At 47.5% G+C, this 18,526-nt stretch overlaps 1 protein-coding gene across 2 annotated transcripts in view; it reads left to right on the top strand.

Moving 5' to 3' along the window:
• Window positions 1-18,526, top strand: part of PRDM10 (PR/SET domain 10) — a 1,138,198-nt gene that overhangs the window by 669,403 nt on the left and 450,269 nt on the right. For both annotated transcript variants that reach the window (XM_086956905.1, XM_086956904.1), the window contains exon 18: window positions 4,906-5,037. In XM_086956905.1, the coding sequence (XP_086813031.1) occupies window positions 4,906-5,037 (132 nt within the window). The remainder of the gene's footprint in view (window positions 1-4,905; window positions 5,038-18,526) is intronic.

The raw sequence follows: 18,526 nt of genomic DNA, 5'->3' as shown, positions 1-18,526 counted from the left end.
ACCTCTTCCTCGCTTGCGTCTCACATATTGTCCAGAGACCAGACTCTAATCCCCATCTCCCTTATGTTTTGCTTTATGCATTGAAAATCCTTATTAACTTTGTCACGTCTTCCGAGAAGTCCTTTTGCAGCAGCTGAAAGAGTTCCTTCATGAATGAGAGTGATAGATGATGTTCCGGTGATGTGCTCTCATGTTGGGATTGATTGTCTCTGGGTGGGTAGCTGGTAGATGTCTTGGCCACCATGTCTTGTTTCTTTGTCCTTGCCCTAGACAGCATCTGCCAGAGAGTGGAGTCTTTATTGCCTTTACCGGTTACATTTTATTTTATTTTGCTTGCCAAAGTTAATATTGGAGATAGAGTGATTTGTGCAGAATCTCAGGATGTTGACCCAATGCCAAGACTCAAATTTAGTTCCCCTGTTCCAAAGTCTGCAGCTTTGGCTTTTAATCCACATCCTCACCCTTGTGGTCATGCACTGCTTACATGGACTTGAGATAAGTCTGCCTGCAACTCACTACACTTGGCTGACTGTACCATCCTTTCTTTATACACTATTTGTATCGGCCAGAGCCCCTCTGTTTGTCCCTCCTTCTCTTGACTGGGGTTGCTTGGCTGACCCATGCCCCCACTCCTCGCTTGCTAGTACCCCAGGGTCCTCCCATGGAGCCCCAACTAGTTGTTTCACTGTTGTTGCAGATGGACTCTGGTGCCCGCCAGTCCCCACACTAGGGCGTCCTTGCTGCTACTCAGCCCTTCTCTAGAGTGCTCTCCTTACCTCATTAAGCATGGCCCAACCTACATTCTGTGTCTCAATATTTCCTCATTTCAGCCCAATTCTATGTGTACTGTTCTTCTAGCCAGGGGGACCTGCAGCATCCCGAGGAACCCCAGTCCATAGATGGCCTCTGTGGTCGACACCCCTGCAACACCTGCTGTTGTGTGCCTCCCAGGCTGGTACACCCTAATAGGCCTCTCAGATTGATTTACTTGTCCCCCAAGCTCTGCCGTACACATGATGCCCCTGGGCTCAGGTCCCTCCAGGCCCACAAAGCAGTTAGCCTCTTCCAGGCTGCTGGCCGTCACTCCATTGTTTGTGCCTTGGGGTACAGACAGTGGTTATCGTGGGCCCCAACTCCATGGAGATCGTCCGGCTGATCACCTTGCTTCCTGTCGCTTTGCGCATTTCACTCTACTAGTGCATGCCTAACTGCAGCAAGCATTCACTCGCTGGTCCCCCTTCCACCTACGTTCCACCCACACTGAAGCTTCTCTAGGCCCGCAGAGTGGCTTGCCAATCTCAAGACGGCATGACCACTGCTACTCACACCGCCAGCTCCTTCAGCCATTTTGTGTATGGCACCAGTCCTCCAAGACCCCGCTCCAGCTCCATCTGTTTTGGGCTGCTGTGTCTTTCACTTGGCCCCTTGGAGTCTGCTGCAAAGTAGGGGACTTGGGGAGGGTACAGCTGTTCCTTCAAGTAGGTCCCCAGCTTCCTGGGAGGGGGTTCTCATTCAAGGCGGGCCCTGATGGGAGAGAGAGCGAAGCCTTCTACCATGCCGCCATCTTGGCCTTACTCAGCTGCATGTTAAATTTAACCTGTTTGCTGCCATTGTCGGCCAACGGCTGTCGCGAGCACTACCTCGGTAGTGCCGCACGCGTCCGCTGGCCGACTAGGCCCCACCCGCTTAATAGAACGTTCCGCACTGGCGCGAAACGTTCGAAGCAGCAAACGGGTTAAAAGTGTATTTTGTACATGTAAATACATTTAGGCTAAATATAGTTTTTTTCCACGGGCAGCAGTGTTAGCCTTTTCTAAAACATTAATGGGAAACAAGGTTATTGTAAAATATAAATTTGAAATGTTAATTTTGAAAAAGATGTTTTTGTAAACAAAATTATCACATAAAATGGTCACAACAACAGATCCATACACTTCAAAGAAGACTCAGTGGTTTACACTTCGATACAGAACGTTTCACCTCTGGGAGTGAAGGCTCAGGGCTCAGAGCTCAGTTGAATGTCATATTGAAGTGGTTTTCATCTTTTTCACAGCATGGTGTCGATTAGAAAATCAGTGGAGCTATATATATGTTTTTAATCCAATTACCTAATGAACCAGGGAGGTTAAATAAGTTGGAAGAAACTTTCATTCTGTTGATTTTATGACTGAGTTCTTGACATAGGGATAAAGAGATTGTCACGTGGCTGGCCACATTCGATGATTAATAGAGAGGTTGTTGTCCTCACATTTGAACGTCAGGAATCAAGTAATTAGAGCAGCCTTCACCAACGGAACTGCTCAAGGTTGATCACTGTTTCTGTGCTTTTGGCTCAGAAATGATTTAAGGGATTGACAGTGTTGGGACTGGAATGCCCCCTGCAAGGTATACTGGCGTACATCCTTGCCTGAGTTACTCACTGCATATAAGACTGGTATTCAGACTTTTTACCAGCCCATCTAACATGCTAATCTAGCATGTGCGCCGTGTCCTAGGCTTAACCATGGTAATGCAAAGGTCCAGAACTGGTTCTGTCCCCTTAAGGGGCACACCAAACTTTCCCTCTTTTGTTGACAGGGGACTAATGTTGTTGACATTAACTGCTGGTGGTAGCGTACCGATTTTTTTGAATCATTAGCCCTAAACAGACATTTTTTCTCTGTCAGTGGGAGTGCGGCATACTAGCCCTACTTAGGGAAAAGTGTCACTGGAATGTGACACAGAGCCCCCTATGTAGGCATTACGTGTGTGTGCCAAATGCATGTGTACTTTGTATATGCATGGCACATAAATGACAGCGAGTCTTTGTATGCAATATGAGAGTATATTTCCCTGGTGACAAGTAATCCACTTTGGATGAATCCTGTTTTAAGATGGCGCAAAATGGAGGATAGATACAACTTCCCCAGACTAGACTGTGAAAGTAGATTGCTTGCACTGCTGTACCTGGAAGTTGTAGACCCAGACACTAGAGTGAGGGAAGATATAGACAGTACTTCTATTACAAATTTGACAAGATCATTCAGAAATGTGTTTCTAAACGATCTTCCTGAGCACTGTCATTTGGTAGATCGAAGGTGAGAGGGACTGAGTCAGCAGATTCTGTTGTTAAACGTGATAACGTTTCTAAGGAAGGCCTGCCCTTTTGTCTGTCCCTGATTGCTGCTTCAGGAAGGCTGATGGTAGCCAGGTGCTCGTTTTGCCCATGTTTTGAATACTCCTGCTTGAAGCCAGCAGCATCACTACGTGCTGTCAGAGCCATCACCTTGGACAAAGACAGTGACAACACTACCGACAGAAAATGACAACCGAAAGAGAACCTTAGACAGTGGATTCACATCCTGTGTCTGGAAAATGAGTATAACCCCTACTTCGTTCCAGTTCCAAGTTCTTTTTACCAAGGATGGGGGGACTCCACTGAGTACTCGAAGAGCTACTGTGAGACCAGGGCAGATGTTAAGGTGACAGCCAAGCTCCCAGTGGTGGGGAAACATTTCCTGAAGTCTGCGCAACTATGTAGAGTAGTTGTGGATCTGCAAGAGCCTAGAACCCAATCTGCCTGCTCTGAGAAGGAAGGAGAGTGCTTGGCCATGCAGAAGGAGAAACTGTCAAGAAACAGAAGCCCAGTCCCAGTCTGTGGGGCACCCAGATGAACAAACTGACTAGTGGAAAAGTCGCTGGAACTCGCCTGAGTCGTGACAAGTCATCTAGTTTCCCAGAGCATAGTTAATATGCCGAACTACGCAAAGAAATATTAAATCAAAGAACTGAGTGCTGACCGGCACCCCAGCAGCCTGCCCAAGGGGCCTACGTGTGACAAATAACAAAGAGTAGCTACCAGTGCTGCCAAAACAGAAGACATGGCCCTGACTTTGCAGTCACACCTAGCGAAGACAGGCACCCATCAGTTTGGCCTATCATGCTGATCCCCTAATTGGCTCGAGTGAGAAGAGAAGCCACTACTACGTTCAAGCGGAACATGCAGACGGTGCAAGTTTGAACGCATCATTCAGCGGCAGGTAACATGAGGCCACAAAAGTGAGGACTCTTTGGGCTTAAAACTGTTCCAACTAACCTAAAAGTTGCCAATGTCACGACAGCTTAGTTAAATTGCACCTTTGCATATTCTTGCCTAAGACTCAATTTTGGGGGAGTCCCTTAGACGTTGAGGGGCACTGTAGACTTTGGAGAAAGACACTGTAGTACGTGTAGTGCTTAACTTACAGCCTGTGGGTGAGATCATTAACTTTGTAGGTATATCCCTCTCTGATATTGTAGACTTCGATTTGCTGTGATATTAAAGTACTCTGCTTTAACTAAAAGACGAGCACTTGGCTGTACAGTGAGTTATTATGTCTGTCTTTTGAATTCTGGGCCTTTGTCAGCCACACTACCTTTGGAAAGAGACTTTGACTGCTGGTGTCTGCTACCATAAGAGACGAGTGCGGAAAGGTTCCATGTTGCCTTATTTGCAGAGCCATAGCAGAACACTATAGGCAAATGATGCTAGCCACCACAGTTGCGGCCCGCTGGCCCTACAAATAGGGTCTGACATACAGTAATGTAGTGATATATGAGTGGGCCTGATAAACTATACAAAGCCATATATAGAAGGGAACGTTCTTATGACTTTCGAACAGTAATGAAAAGTGCTTTCAAGAAGGCAAATAGTTATTAGAGGTTTGTACTTCTTCTAGATTTGTCACTGAACAGGCATAATAGGCCCCATGAACTCCGTTGCAAAATGTACGCCTGAGGAGTGGAGTGAGCATGGTGTGAGTGATTATTCCGATGGCAACTGATTTATGCCACCTATCGTTAATTTCCAAGCATTCCCAGTGTTCACATATAACCTTCTGGGTGGCCCTGCATACATGACTTGCCTTTTCTCTCTATAACCTACAGACAAAGATGGTGCAGCACATTCGAAAGAAGCATCCGGAATATGCTCAGCTGCCGAGCACAATTCATGCAGCTGTAATCAATGCCGCACCTGGGGTCCTCACTGCCGATAGCGCAACAGGCGAACCTGTTGTGGTAAGAATTCAAATATTTGATGTATTATAAGTATCAGGCATTTTCTATCACATTTTTATTCGACTTATAAAGTAAGATGACGTCAGTGTTGGGTATTTTGTCAGAACAATATTCAAACTTGTTACGTTTTTAGATAAAGAAACACGCGAATATTAGCTTCAGCCTTGCTTTTTGCCATTATTTACAGAAACTTATCTTAATCACTCAATGGATAGAGAATCAGTCAACACGCATTTTGAATATGTGCATATCCTGTGCCAGATCATCATCCCTTTAATGCCGGATGCAAGTGCTTACAGTTTATAAAGGTGTCACATCGTTTGTATTCTTTGGACATCATTTTGACTGGAATTTTAATTGTTTAATTGTGGGTTTCTAACGCGCTAGAATCGACTCCCGAAGGAGTATCTCTGTGCAATAGACCACTGGGGAACCCGCCCTGGCTTTCCCTGTGAGATGGTCCCTACTGGGTATCTCCAAGGTGAAACCAGGCATCCCCGGCGTATGTGGGGGGCCGTTGTGGAGATGAGGCAAGCTAATGCCCAGAGTTGCAGAGTGTGATCCCTGGTTAGAGTAGGCACCGAGGTGAGAATTATCTAGTCCGCTGACCTTGGTCCACGACCCTGCCGCGTCAGGAATTGAACCCTGGTCCCGGGCCGTCCTCTGCTCCTGGGTCTGCGCCTCTAACCAGTGAGCCACACCACTCCACTAATTTAGCTATTTTATAATAGAAACTAAAACGCAATAAAATGAACATATTTATTCCTTATTGACACTGACATTTTTTCCATAACTGCAGGGTTCTATATTTTAATCTAGCATAGTCCTTTCGAAGGGGTCCAATTGATTTTAATTTTGAGCTTTTCGTTGCGAAAGCTGCAACCAACGCGTCTTACCAATGTATTGGTATGTTCTATTACCCTTTGTATATGGCTCTTCATGTATGCAGCCCAAAAGGATTTCTATTTGGCACTGATAAGACCTATCTAGTTAGGGAGCAATGAGGAGTTAGTTTATGACCTTGGAAGGAGAGCCGTTTGAAAAGCGGAAAGGCAGTGAGAAAACTCAGTTTCCAATCCTAATGGAGTGTTACAACATGGCCACAGAAGTGGAGTCCACAAATGTGAATCAATAGCTCCTAGTCCCAAAAAAGAGCCCAAGAAATGCGAACACGGGGGTTGAGCCATAGGGACTACCTAGAGATGGAGCTATAACACTACGACAAAATAACTGCTTGAGTATAAGATGCTACAGATGGATGAAATTGGTGTTATATATACATTCCTCTCTGCACCACCTTAAAAAGTGAACATAGCTTATGGGAGCATAAGTGACCACTGATATAAGTTACTTTAATAGCTCCATTGTTAATTTGATATGCATAAAAAACGATTTTTTAACTTCATATGTAAACATTTATTTTGTTAGCACTCAGTGCACAGTCTTAATAGAGGACGCACACTTGATGCATGTAAGAACGAGTACCAAGTAGGAGCAATCTTTGTCCATGTTAAAATTGAGTGTTTGAAGATCGATTACATTTAATTCTGAAAGGTTTTTCCAAAGTGAGACGTTATGAATCATGGCAGGCATTATGAAAGAGAGAAAAATGCAGTCAGGATTGAGTCCGCTTTCAGATCGACGACAGCTAAAAAAATGCATAGATTAATGGAATTTAGCAAGAGATTGCATTACCAGAGGATGTGGTTTAGGAAACCTGCCAGAGATATCAAGGAGTATCCTTCTCAAGCATCCAAACTGTCCTTGATTGGCCTTTTATATTATTTTCCTCTTGACCAAAATACACAACTCGTTACATATGAAAAATATTCCTTCTCTTTTTTTCTCCTCTTGCTTCTTTCTTCTTTACTCCTGTACTGAGATAAAATATGTCGCCTACATTTCTCAAAGGACACCTCCCGCATGGGTTCGTTGAAACAAAATGACATAGAATGTGAAGTATGCTTTGTTTTCAACTTCCTGCTCATCCTAGAGTCTTTTAATAAATTGAACTAATGACTGGAAATTTACAAAATGTACATATCTCTTAGCGCCACACCAAACCTTCACTCAATTTTTTATAAGGTTTTAAATCAGTTTCTTTAAGTTTCTTAAATGTGTTTGTTTAAACTCAAATTGCTATTTGCTGTTTTTTTTAAAAATGTATTTGGTGGAGTGATAAATTGTGTGTGAGAAGTTGGCCTGATGTATGATGTCCACAATTCTGTGGGCACCTTGTATCAGTCCAAACAATTCCTTATGGTGGTGGTTGTAAGTCAACCTTATAGACAAGCTATCCTAGGGGTAGCATGGACTAAGCAGCCTTCAGGCTAAACTCAAGAGGGCATGTGAAGCCAGCTGTTTTACCATATGCAATCCTGTAAGATCAAATGAAAGGACACCACACAAGTTATATATTATAAAAATATATGTATTTATTCTCAGAATAATCCCCTGTACTCTTTATGAGTATAGAAGCACAAGTGTTTAAACAAAAGCACAGTTTAACATATGAAAGTTGCACGTTTATGGATGAGGCTGGTGGCCACTCAAACCATATATCAAAAAAGTGGTATAAGTATCACTAATCGAACAGTGGTAAGACCTGGGGCCTTGGGAATCGCTGGGACTAGACTGGACTAACAGCAGTTATGTCGGGAGTAGCCCGCGGGATTCGGGTGCAGCGCTAAAAGCACAAGCATGCACCAATGCAAAGTCAATGGTGCGTAAAAGTTATCGAGTTACAGTTTTAGGAGTCTTCCGACTGGACTAGAAGTACAAAACTTTAGACTTAGACACTAGAGGTGTAAACCACTACAGGAGCACCGGCGTTCAAGAGTTACCTCACCCACAGGAAGCGGGTGCATAGGTGCAAAGTCGTGTCGGGTTTCGACGTGTAGATCTACGGAGCCTGGAGATGAAGATGCTGCAGGCGACCAGAAGAGAAGTGTCTGGTGTGATCCAAGGGTGGATCGAAGATGTAGAGTACCTGAAAGCAGAGGGGACAGAGTCTGGGTCACTCAGCAGTGACCAGGGTGGAACTAGGAAGGAACCAGGCAATGTCGGGCGCAATCGGGTGGTTGTCGAGAAGCTGGTCTCCGCTGCCACGTGGACTCTGGGGCACCGAGGATGTCCAGGAGTGGATCACGAGCTGTCCCACAAAGGCTCTCGCTGTCGGCGGTGTCGGCTTCCGGATCGGAGTTAACAAGCCTTGGCAAGCAAAACCCACGCAGGATTTGAAGATCGCTTCTTACTCGGACCAGCAAGGTCAGAGCGGGTGCTCCTTTTCAGGGGAGCGAGGGCCAGTCTGGAACAACCAGACTAGCAGAGTAAATTCAAAGGTTCGTCGGAACTGGGGCCGCAAGCCAACGTGCAAACGACCGGACCAACGCGTCGAGCAGAAAAATGCAAAAGGGCCCCACGCAGCACTCAGGGAGTGTGGAGGGGAGAGCTTTGGTGCAAAAGCTACTCGGGCTGGGGCTTCTCAAACCCCAATGCACAGCGTCGAGGGAGCCTCGGGAGCTGCACGGTCAGCACTTTGTGGTTTTTCCAAGATGGCCGGCCCCACGCTTCAGGTCACCTCCAGGGGTCTCAGATTCGCTGGGACTGTGGATTGGGCTGTTGGAAGGCAGGAAAGCTGGGTCTTGTCGATCTCTGTCGCTCGAGTTCTGGCGGGAACTGCAACAAAGCAAACGGTGAGGCGCTGGATGGTGCCTGTTTGCACAGGGTGGTCACTCCTTGACCACAAGGGAGATTCTTCAGTCTTCTACGTCGAGTAGGATGTCGAAGGGTCCAGAGTTTCGTTTCATAAGTTTCAGTCAGGATAATCTGTTGTGCGTTGGCACTGCTCCCACCTTTATTCCAAATCTGTGGGCTGGATTACCTGCTAGGTCCCTCCTAAGGGTGGGACCCAGGAAGGGGGTGGTTACACCCCTTTCCCTTTGTCCAGTTTCGCGCCAGGACTGGGGCTGGAGTGCCCCAGAACCGGTTGGACTGGATTTTGCATGGGACACCTTGTGTGCCCCAGGCAGTGTCTAGTTTCTTTCAGCCCTCCCTGCTCCAATCCACTATCTCCTGTCTGGGGTGGTGTAGCACCTCCCTGTGACAAGAAACCCTTTGTCCAGGCCTCCCCTGCCAAGTTTCGGTCAGCAGCAGGAGGTCAGACTTGTGTCGGGGCAGCAGCATCCATTTTGTGATGCTGAGGCTTCGGTTAGGATTAACCGCGTTTTAGCAAAGTAACATGTCTTCTCCCTCTAGAAGGGTGGAATCTACCCCCGTCGTCAGGACTGGCGAGGGGGTCGTATTCCAAAGCGTATGACACCTTACACGACATGTTTTGATAAAGCCAAACCAAAGTTAGCAAGTAACCGCGAGGATTATAATGCACTTAAGAGTATATGGTATGGCAATATCCCGGAACAGCTAAGGGAGTTGGTCTCGACAGCTGCAGACAGGCTCAGCTCATGCTAGAGCACCATCTCACATAAAACCAAGCACTCTGCCTCCAGGATTGTTACGGCCTGCCATAGGAGTGACTGATAAGGTATATATGTGTCCAGATATAGGTTTAGATATAGGTATACCATATCTAAGCAAGGGGTGATTACACCACCTTGCCCCAGCTGAGTGATCAGCCAGTTGTGTCGATTTAAGTACCAGCCAGGGGTGGCAAAAGATATGCTGCAGCCCCTGGTAGGCCTTGGATGCACCTATGCCCTGGGCACCTATAGTGCACTGTACAGGGGCTGATAAGGTGTCCAGTACCAAATTGGTTATGCACCTAGGGTGCATGGAGTCCATTTTACAGAGAGAGCAGATAGCCTGGGACTCTGATTAGCAGGGTCCCAGGCCAACTAAATCGAAAACCAGCTAAACACAAGGCAAAAAATCTGGGGTAACCATAGTCAGGTATCCACCTTCCTACATTGTGTTTTTATCTGTGTGCACGAAATGCTTTTTACACCGAAAGTGTTCAAAACAACTTAAACTGGAAAGTCCTTTTTTATGTTGCTACGGTTTGCAACAATATAGTTCTCTCTCAGAGGATCTCCACCATTGATAATCATAAGCACTGATCTGAAAGAAGCAGTTAGTTATAGATTCCTCACCTTAGAATTACCACCAGGTGTCAGACTTGGGCCGGAACGTTTTTCGTCAGCAGTACCTCTGCGCGTCGGAAAGTGGCGTCAGTCGACTCAGCGTCCGTCGTTGTGGTTGCCGGGATGACGTCACAGTAGCTACATTGATGCCACCCTCGCGTGCTGACGTCCGTTCTTTCTTTTTCCGCGCCAGCAAGCGCGGTTCTGATGAGAGCGTTACCCCAGTCACTTTTTGACTGAGTTTATTTGCGACGTTCTTCATTTTTGAGTCTTAAACCACTCCTGGTGCACGAGGAATGCCCGGTTTCAAGACATGTGGTTCCTGTACCCAACTGATGTTGGTGACGGATCCGCACCGCGTGTGCCTCTTCTGCCTGGAGTGCGACCATGACCCCAAGTCGTGCTCCGACTGTCGAACCATGGGCCCACGGCCCGAGAGTGCTTTAAGGACTCTTGGGCTTTGACCAGGTGCATGGGTTTCTCACCCACCCGCCCTGCGTAGTCTGCCTTTCACCACTTTTGTGGCTACGGAAGGGGTTCCCCACTACGTCCCGCCCAGAGCCACAGGCCGGCGCCAGCTATTCAGCCCCAGCGCGGCTAGGGACGTGGGAACCACTGGCATGGTTCTGGGGGCCAGCGGGTGGGCCAGTCCGCCTTAGCCCCCTCTGCAGCAGCCTCCAAACCTTCCTAGTCTGTCCTTTGAGGGCCACCAAACGCCAGTGGGCGGAAGGATCCGCCATCATCTCTCCCACTGGTGCACCATCCAATCAGACAGGTGGGTTTCTCAAACAGTCCGAAGGGGCTACTCCCTCCCCTTTGAGACTACCCCTCCCTTCATGCCACCTCAGTACCATTGCATGTCAGAGGATCACCTGGCCATTCTCCAACAGGAAGTTTCGGCACTCTTAGGCAAGGGTGCCATCGAGCGTGTTCCTGCCCCAGAAGTAGGTCGTGGTTGCTATTCCCACTACTTTCTGGTGCCCTAGAAGGACAAAGGCCTGCGTCCTATCTTGGATCTCAGGAACGTCAGCCACTTCTTCCGGAAGGATAAGTTTATGAGTTGACGCTCGCTTAGATCTTGTCTGCCATCGACCCTGGAGACTGGAGGATAGCGTTGGACTTGCAGGGCGCTAATGTTCATATCCCCGTCCTGCCGGCCCACCGGCGTTACCTGCGGTTCACGGTAGGCCACAAGGACTTTCAGTTTACCGTGCGCCCCTTTGGCCTTACCAGCGCCCCTCTGGTGTTCACGAAAGTGATGGCGGTGGTTGCAGCTCATCTGCGCAAATCAGGGGTTCCAGTCTTCCCCTATCTCGACGACTGGCTGTTGAAGGCGGGCTCACCCCAGGCTGTCATCACCCACCTCCAGCCTATGGTGGACCTCCTGCATTTACTGGGGTTCCCCATCAACGTGCCGAAGTCTCACCTGACCCCCTCTCAGAAGCTCCTCTTCATCGGAGCTGTTCTGGGCATGAAGGAGTTTCGGGTATATCCTCCCGAACAGCGGGTCAGGGATATTTAGGCTATAATTCCAATCTTTCAGCCCTTATCCCAGGTTTAGGTCAGGATGACCCTGAGGCTGGTGGGCCTCATGGCATCCTACATCCTGCTGGTCGATCATATCAGGTGGCATATGCAGACTCTGCAGTGGGACCTGAAGTTCAGTGGGCGCAGTATCAGGGGAATCTGTCAGATTGCATCCAGGTCTTGGAGCGCACTGCACGACAATTGCAGTGGTGGCTCACGAACCAGGATTGGGTCAATGGCAGATACCTCTCCCTTCCGCAACCAGAACACACAGCGGTGACAGGCGCATCCCTTCAGGGATGGGGCGGCGACATGGGGGAGGTGGAGATCAGAGGCCTCTGGTCTCCTGCGGAGTCTGGGCTCCACATCAACCATCTGGACCTTCGCGCGATCCGTCTTGCACTCAAAGCATTCCTTCCCTCTGTCCGGGGAAGAGTAGTGCAGGGTTCACGGACAACACCACCAACATGTGGTACTGCAACAAACAAGGCAGGGTGGGGTTGTGGACCCTATGTCAAGAGGCCCTCCACGTCTGGACATCGCTGGAACATCAGGGCATATCCCTGGTGGTTCAACACCTGGCAGGTTCACAGAACGCCAGGGCGGACAAACTCAGCCGCAGGTACATGATGGATCACAAATGGCGTCTTCACTCAGAGGTAATGTAAGGTGTCTTTCAGCAGTGGTAAGAGACTTGGTTAGATCATTTCACCACCCTAGAGAATGCGCAATGTCAACAATTCTGCATTGGGATTTGCAAAGCGGCACTCAGTAGGTGACGCTTCTCGTTGCGAGTGGAGTTGCAGTCTTTTATACCCCTCCCTTATACCACTTCTTTTCAGAGTGCTGAAGAAGATCAAGCGCGACTGGGCCCAAGTCATTCTTGTGGCTCTGGATTGGGCACGAAGAGTCTGGTATCCCGAGCTGCTCAACATGGCCTTTGATCCTCCGGCCAGACTGCCTCTTCGTGAGGATCTTCTGTCGCAGCAGCAGGGGACGGTCCTCCACCCGAACCTGTCCAGCCTCCACCTCCTTGCGTGGAGATAGAGCGGTGGCAGTTGATGGCGTTTGACCAGCCTCCCGAGGTCTGTGATGTAATCTTGGCAGCCAGGCGTCCTTCCACTAAGACAGTATACGCCTGCAGTTGGAATACATTTGTGGCTTGGTGCAGAGCAAAGGCTGTGGAACCGTCTTTCTAAGGTTGTCTTGTTCCTCCTATCTTTGGCCCAGCAGGGCTCTGCTCTTGGCACTCTTAAGGGCTACCTCTCGGCCATTTTAGCCTTCCTCAGGCTCCCTGATCAGCCTTCTCTTTTCAAGTCCCCTGTTGTAAATAGATTTCTTAAGGGCATTACTCATCTTTTTCCTCCTGTTCCCTTCGTAATGCCCCAGTGGGACTTGAACTTGGTTCTGACATATCTTATGTGCGCTCCCTTTGAGCCACTACATAACTGTCCTCTCAGACTTCTCACTTTGAAGACTGCTTTTCTGGTGACCATCACCTCTGCGCGCAGGTTGAGTGAGCTAACAAGCTCTGTCTTCCAAGATTCCCTTTCTCTCTGTTCATCCGAGCAAGGTCTTCCTTAGAACTTGACCTTCCTTTCTTCCCAAGGTGGTTACTTCTTTCCACATTCGCCAAACCATCACTTTGCCCACCTTCTTGCCGCCTCCGCATCCTTCATAAGAGGAAGATAGGCTCCACCGCCCGGATCCCAAACGTGCGCTTTCTACTTGGATCGCACAAAACAATTCCGGGTGAATGACCAGCTCTTTGTTAGTTCCGTTGGCAAGAAGAAAGGTTGGGCCGTGCACAAACGGATCATTTCCAGGTGGGTCGTTCTGCGCATCAAAGCCTGCAGTTCTTTGGCCAATGCGGTAGCTACTACTGCTTTGGGTTGAGGAGTCCCCCTAAATGACATCTTTCAGGAGGCTACGTGGGCATCGCTGCACACGTTTACGAGACACTACTGCTTGGACAGCCAAGTCCGGAGAGATAGCTTCTTTGGCGTTCTGTTCTCCAGGACTTTCTGGTGTGAACTTGGTTCACAGACCCACCTCCGGGGTTGGTATTGCTGGGGTATCCATTCTAAGGTAAGGAATCTATAACTAACTGTTTCTTTCAGATGAACAAGTTGCTTACCTTCAGTAACAATATATCTGTAAGAAACATAGGTTAGTTATAGATTCCTTACCGCTCCAACCATCCTCCCCGTTCTGGGAACTGTCTTCTAGGGTTAAGGACTTCCTTTCAGGGCCCTAGTTTTGTGCACCAGTGGTCATTGTCTTGCACGGCTCTGCACTTCTGGCGTGGAAAGTCGTGCACAGAACTGACATCAGCGTGTGAGGGTGGCATCTTCCCGGCGACCACGAGGCCGACAACGGACGTGGAGTCGACCGATTCCACCTTCCGACGCGCAGGGGGCCTGCTGACGAAAAACTTTCCAGATCCAGTCTGATGCCTGGGGGTAATTCTAAGGTAAGGAATCTATAACTAACCCATGTTTCTTAAAAATATATCGTTACTGAAGGTAAGCAACTTGTTCAATAGTCACGCCCACTTGCATGGATTCCGAGCACTTCTTTATAATTTATATTTTTGAGTAAGGCCAGGATAAGCATTTTATTTATTAAAATGTTTTGCAGTTTATAAATGAGGCTTTATTGGTCAATTGCTTTAGTTTGCATTAAAAAATAATGTATAGTTCATAAAAACAGGAACATTTGCTGGAGCTATGTAATTTGTCCTTATGAATCTCATTGCCCAAACCTTTTTCATAGGAAAACAGTGAAGAAAGAAGAGGACAATGTAGACTTATAGGCTGCGGCCCTTCATGTATGAAATCAGACTCTTTGCCTTTAAGTTATGGTAGAGACTTCTAGCCACAGATTCCTTACCTTTGAATTCCCCCAGTTGTCAGACTGGATCTGTAATATTTTTCTTAGCAGTACCCCTGCTTGCCGGTAGGTAGCAGCAGTTGGCTCCAAGCGTCATCGTCATCCACATCTGAAGTGACATCCGTGTCACCTATTTTGGCGCCACCTCAGTGTGCTGACAGCAGTTCTTTTCTTTCTGCTCCAGCCAGCTCTGACTGGAGAGACGAGCTACTGTTAATTTTTTAAAGGATTTTTGAGACATTTTGTCAAACTTTTTTAGTTTTTTTCCTCCTGGTGTGTCAAGAATGTCATTGACAAAAACAGGTTTCAATCCATGTAGTGCCTGTCACCTCGCCATGTTGGTGACAAACCCACACCTTGTTTGTTTGTGGAGTCTGGAGCGTGACTATGACTCAAAGCTGTGCTCCAATTGCCAGGCTTTGGGGGAGGAGTTTCTGAAGCTGCTAGTGTCACGGCATGCGACTCCACAGAAGTCACGGTTTTGGTCGAGAGGAAGGTCCCGGGACCGTTTCACAAGTCCAAAGCCCTCTTCATCCCACTTGAAATCGTCTGGGCATTCAGGTAAGAGCCACAAAAAACACAAGAAGGCGATGCGCACTTCAACTTCTTGTAATCTGTCGGCTGACACAACAAAGGAACATCAGCTTTTGACGCCTAGTTCCTCAGAACCTGCGCCTCGGCCGACTACGCGCCTCCCTAGTTTTCTGGGAGCTGGAGCAACCCTGATCAAATTAAAGAGTGTTATAAGTCCAGGCACCTCATATTTGAGCGGCCGACCCCTCCAGTGTGCATTCGGGCCCGCAGGGTCTGAGGGGTCACCATCTGGTTATGCACCAGCGGTTCCAGTCCCCGATCCGATGGGCTCCAATGGATCCGGACTGGTGTCGGTCGTGCCATTCTGATGCTCCCAGGGCCAGCCCCGATGTCGATGTGCCCGGCACCACCGCTGGCCACTAGAGGCTCCAGCCCCATTGTTATCCTCGAATCTGACATGAAGCATGAGCAGCGTCAACCGATACGGGTTCCACTGCCGACAGGACACTGTGTCTTAGGTCGGAGCCTGAGCCCCATTCCTAAGGGCTAGGCCTCGGGAGGAATGGGAGGGGTCCATGAGCTATTTAGAATACCAGCGTTATAATAAGGATATAGAATTGTGTGAGGAACAGGGTGATGCCAGCGGATTGGATACATCTCCAGATACCAGCATGCTTTCTTCCCCTACTGTGGCTACGGAGGAGGGAGCTACATATGCAATGGTAGGGCAGAGGGCGGCTTAGGGCCTTGACCTCCAGTTGCCCTTGGTAACAGTCAAGGCCAACATTTTGAGGTGCTTCAACTGTGAGTCTCTTCCTCTGAATCCCTATTCCTGTTCAATGAAGCCCTCACCAATATGCTTCTGGAGACCTGGTCCAAACCCAGCACAGAGGCTTCTGTGAATAGGACGATTGCCTTCCACCAGCGCCCACTGAACGGGACCCATATTTTCTTACCCAACACCCTACTCTGAAGAGCTTGGTGGTCCAAGCATCCACTTCCCATGACACGTTCCCCCGTTCAAGGAATCTAAGATGCTGGATAGCTTGGGGAAGAAATATTTTCTTCTGTCAGTATTGTGATCAGTGAACACCACATGCTTATTGGGCTGTTACCCCACACGCTGTCGGAAAAGTTTGCGCAAGTGCTGTCACATGTCCCGGAGGAGGCCCAAGCCATTCTCTCCCAAGCAGTCACTGAAGTGTAGTTCCGATAGTACCCTTTCATGCAGGACATAAGCTGTTAACGGATAACATATACTGTGGGCTTGGTGGCAAACGGAGTCTGTACACGCCCACCGAATATGTCAGCCTATGTATTCGCATTAGCTAGCTCACAGTGCTACTAGAATCTCCTGTTATCAGAAAGATTAGTTTGTGGAACTTCAGAACATAATAACCTCAGACTTGTGGAAACAATATACTACTTTTTACCCAGTCACTCGTGCTTGCTTGTTTTGCTCTCAAAGAGATACACAGAAGAATCAGTCAAGCGTGTTTACAATAAGAGTTTACTGTACCGTTGTTCTTCTCATGTAAAATAAGTGCACTGCTACAACTGCAATACAGTAGCAGAGATATAGAACCAGCAGTACAGTGAATAAGAAGACATTGTATTGTTCTACCATATTGTAATAGTCATGAACACATACATGAATATGAAATGCCTTCATAAAATGAAGTGTGTAGTCCTAAGATGCCTGTCTAGATGTACTTAAGTGTACCTAGCATGTGAGTAGGTGCGAAAGAGCCTAAGTGCCTAAGAGCCAAGAATCCCACTAGGATTTAGTTGAACCCCCATACCTGAATAGTGAGACTGGAACTTCGTCCAGGACTTGAGCTGGACACCCCGCAAGGGATCGTCAGTCCACTGTCAGCTGGAGCGATAGCATGTCGGAGCTACTGAGTCTCTGGTCGGAGTGTCGGACTTGAAGTCTCGGTTCTCTCCTGCCTACTGATAGCAAGAGGTGCTGTATTTATACTGTCTATGTGCGTATGTTCCCCATTGTTTAGTATGAGGATGACGTTGGGGATTAAACCTTGTGCATCGATGGGAGAGGTGAAGTGGACCTCCTGTAGAGTGTACTCATAAATTATTCATATGTGCTAAAGAAGACGTCTTAGCAATATTGATTGGAAAAAACCGACCCTCGGCATGTCCATAAAAGGCTACAGTCCTTTTAAGGCATTATGTCCATACAAGGCAGTCTGTCCTTATTTGGAGTGATGTCCTTATAATGCTTGTTCATATGAAATGACGGGGAGACAATGTAGGGAAAGTGTACGATGTTCCCTAGACCTATATCAGGGTACTGATATGAAATATAACACTCACTCCACCTTATACTGAACAATCATAATACACATTTGAGGTACACATTTATAACGGTGTCAGTGCATAAAATTATCAAGCAGTCATTTAAAATGTTTCTAAAAACTTTAAAATTTCATTTAAAAACTGTTTAAAACAGCGAAATAAATGTTTTTTGTGAAAGTATGACATTTGTAGTAAAGTTCCGCAAATCACAGTTCTAAATGAGTTCACATAAGTTGAACTACTGTAAGCATACTCAGAAGGACATGCTTTGGTATAGTAAGTGTCAATTTTGAAAAAAGTTATTTTGAGAAAAAGAAGGGGAATGAAAACACTGAATATGTTCCCAGCACACAGTGAGCCAGATTCTGATCACATGTCCTGGCTGGGAGACATAATATTGTCGTTGCCTGCTGTTGTAGGGGACAAACATTGTAGTATCTCGCATAGCACGTCAAGTGTGCATATATGAAACTCCTCAGTGCTGCCAACAATTGTTAGTGAGGCAGCCGGTGCTGTATTCGATACCTCGGTGTCAAGGGTGGAGTTTAAATCCAACTCAGTCAAGGGCGCCTGCGGATACTCGAGGAATGCATGCCTTAAGATGGGAATACGCTGGGGACAGAGTCGAGCATGGGACCGCAGTGGTTCCAACTTGGAGTCTAAGTCCCCTGGCGTCTCCGTTAGAGGTGTCAGACAGATGTCTAACTTGCATTCTCCTCTGCAGAACAGGCATCGGAAAACTTCGGTCTTCGTAGACTTGTCTGAATGACAGGAACCAATAAGCACTTAGTTCTCAAAGGCGAGGTGCACCCAGATGTTGTACCATGCGCCCACAGTAATATCTTTCCAGGAGAGCTTTTGCAATCTCGCTGGCGATGGTCCATCCATTGCGAAGTAGGTAAACGACAAACAGGATTCCAGCAATAGCAAGCAGGATCAAGGTAGACCACCGAAAATGCTTCCGAATACGGAGTGTATAAAGTTAGGAACAACTCCGTGGATGGTCTCGAAGGTGTTTAGGAATCCTGACCCTATGGTTTTAAATAGTAAGTAAGTAAGTAAGTAAGTAAAAAAATGTTTATTTGTATATGATTAATTAAAATCTTTACAAAAATATAAAA

Source organism: Lissotriton vulgaris, chromosome 2_1 (assembly GCF_964263255.1).
Source record: "Lissotriton vulgaris chromosome 2_1, aLisVul1.2, whole genome shotgun sequence".
Taxonomy (NCBI): Eukaryota; Metazoa; Chordata; class Amphibia; order Caudata; family Salamandridae; genus Lissotriton; species Lissotriton vulgaris.
Note: the sequence above shows the minus strand (reverse complement) of the source record. Positions and strands in the feature narration are given on the sequence as shown.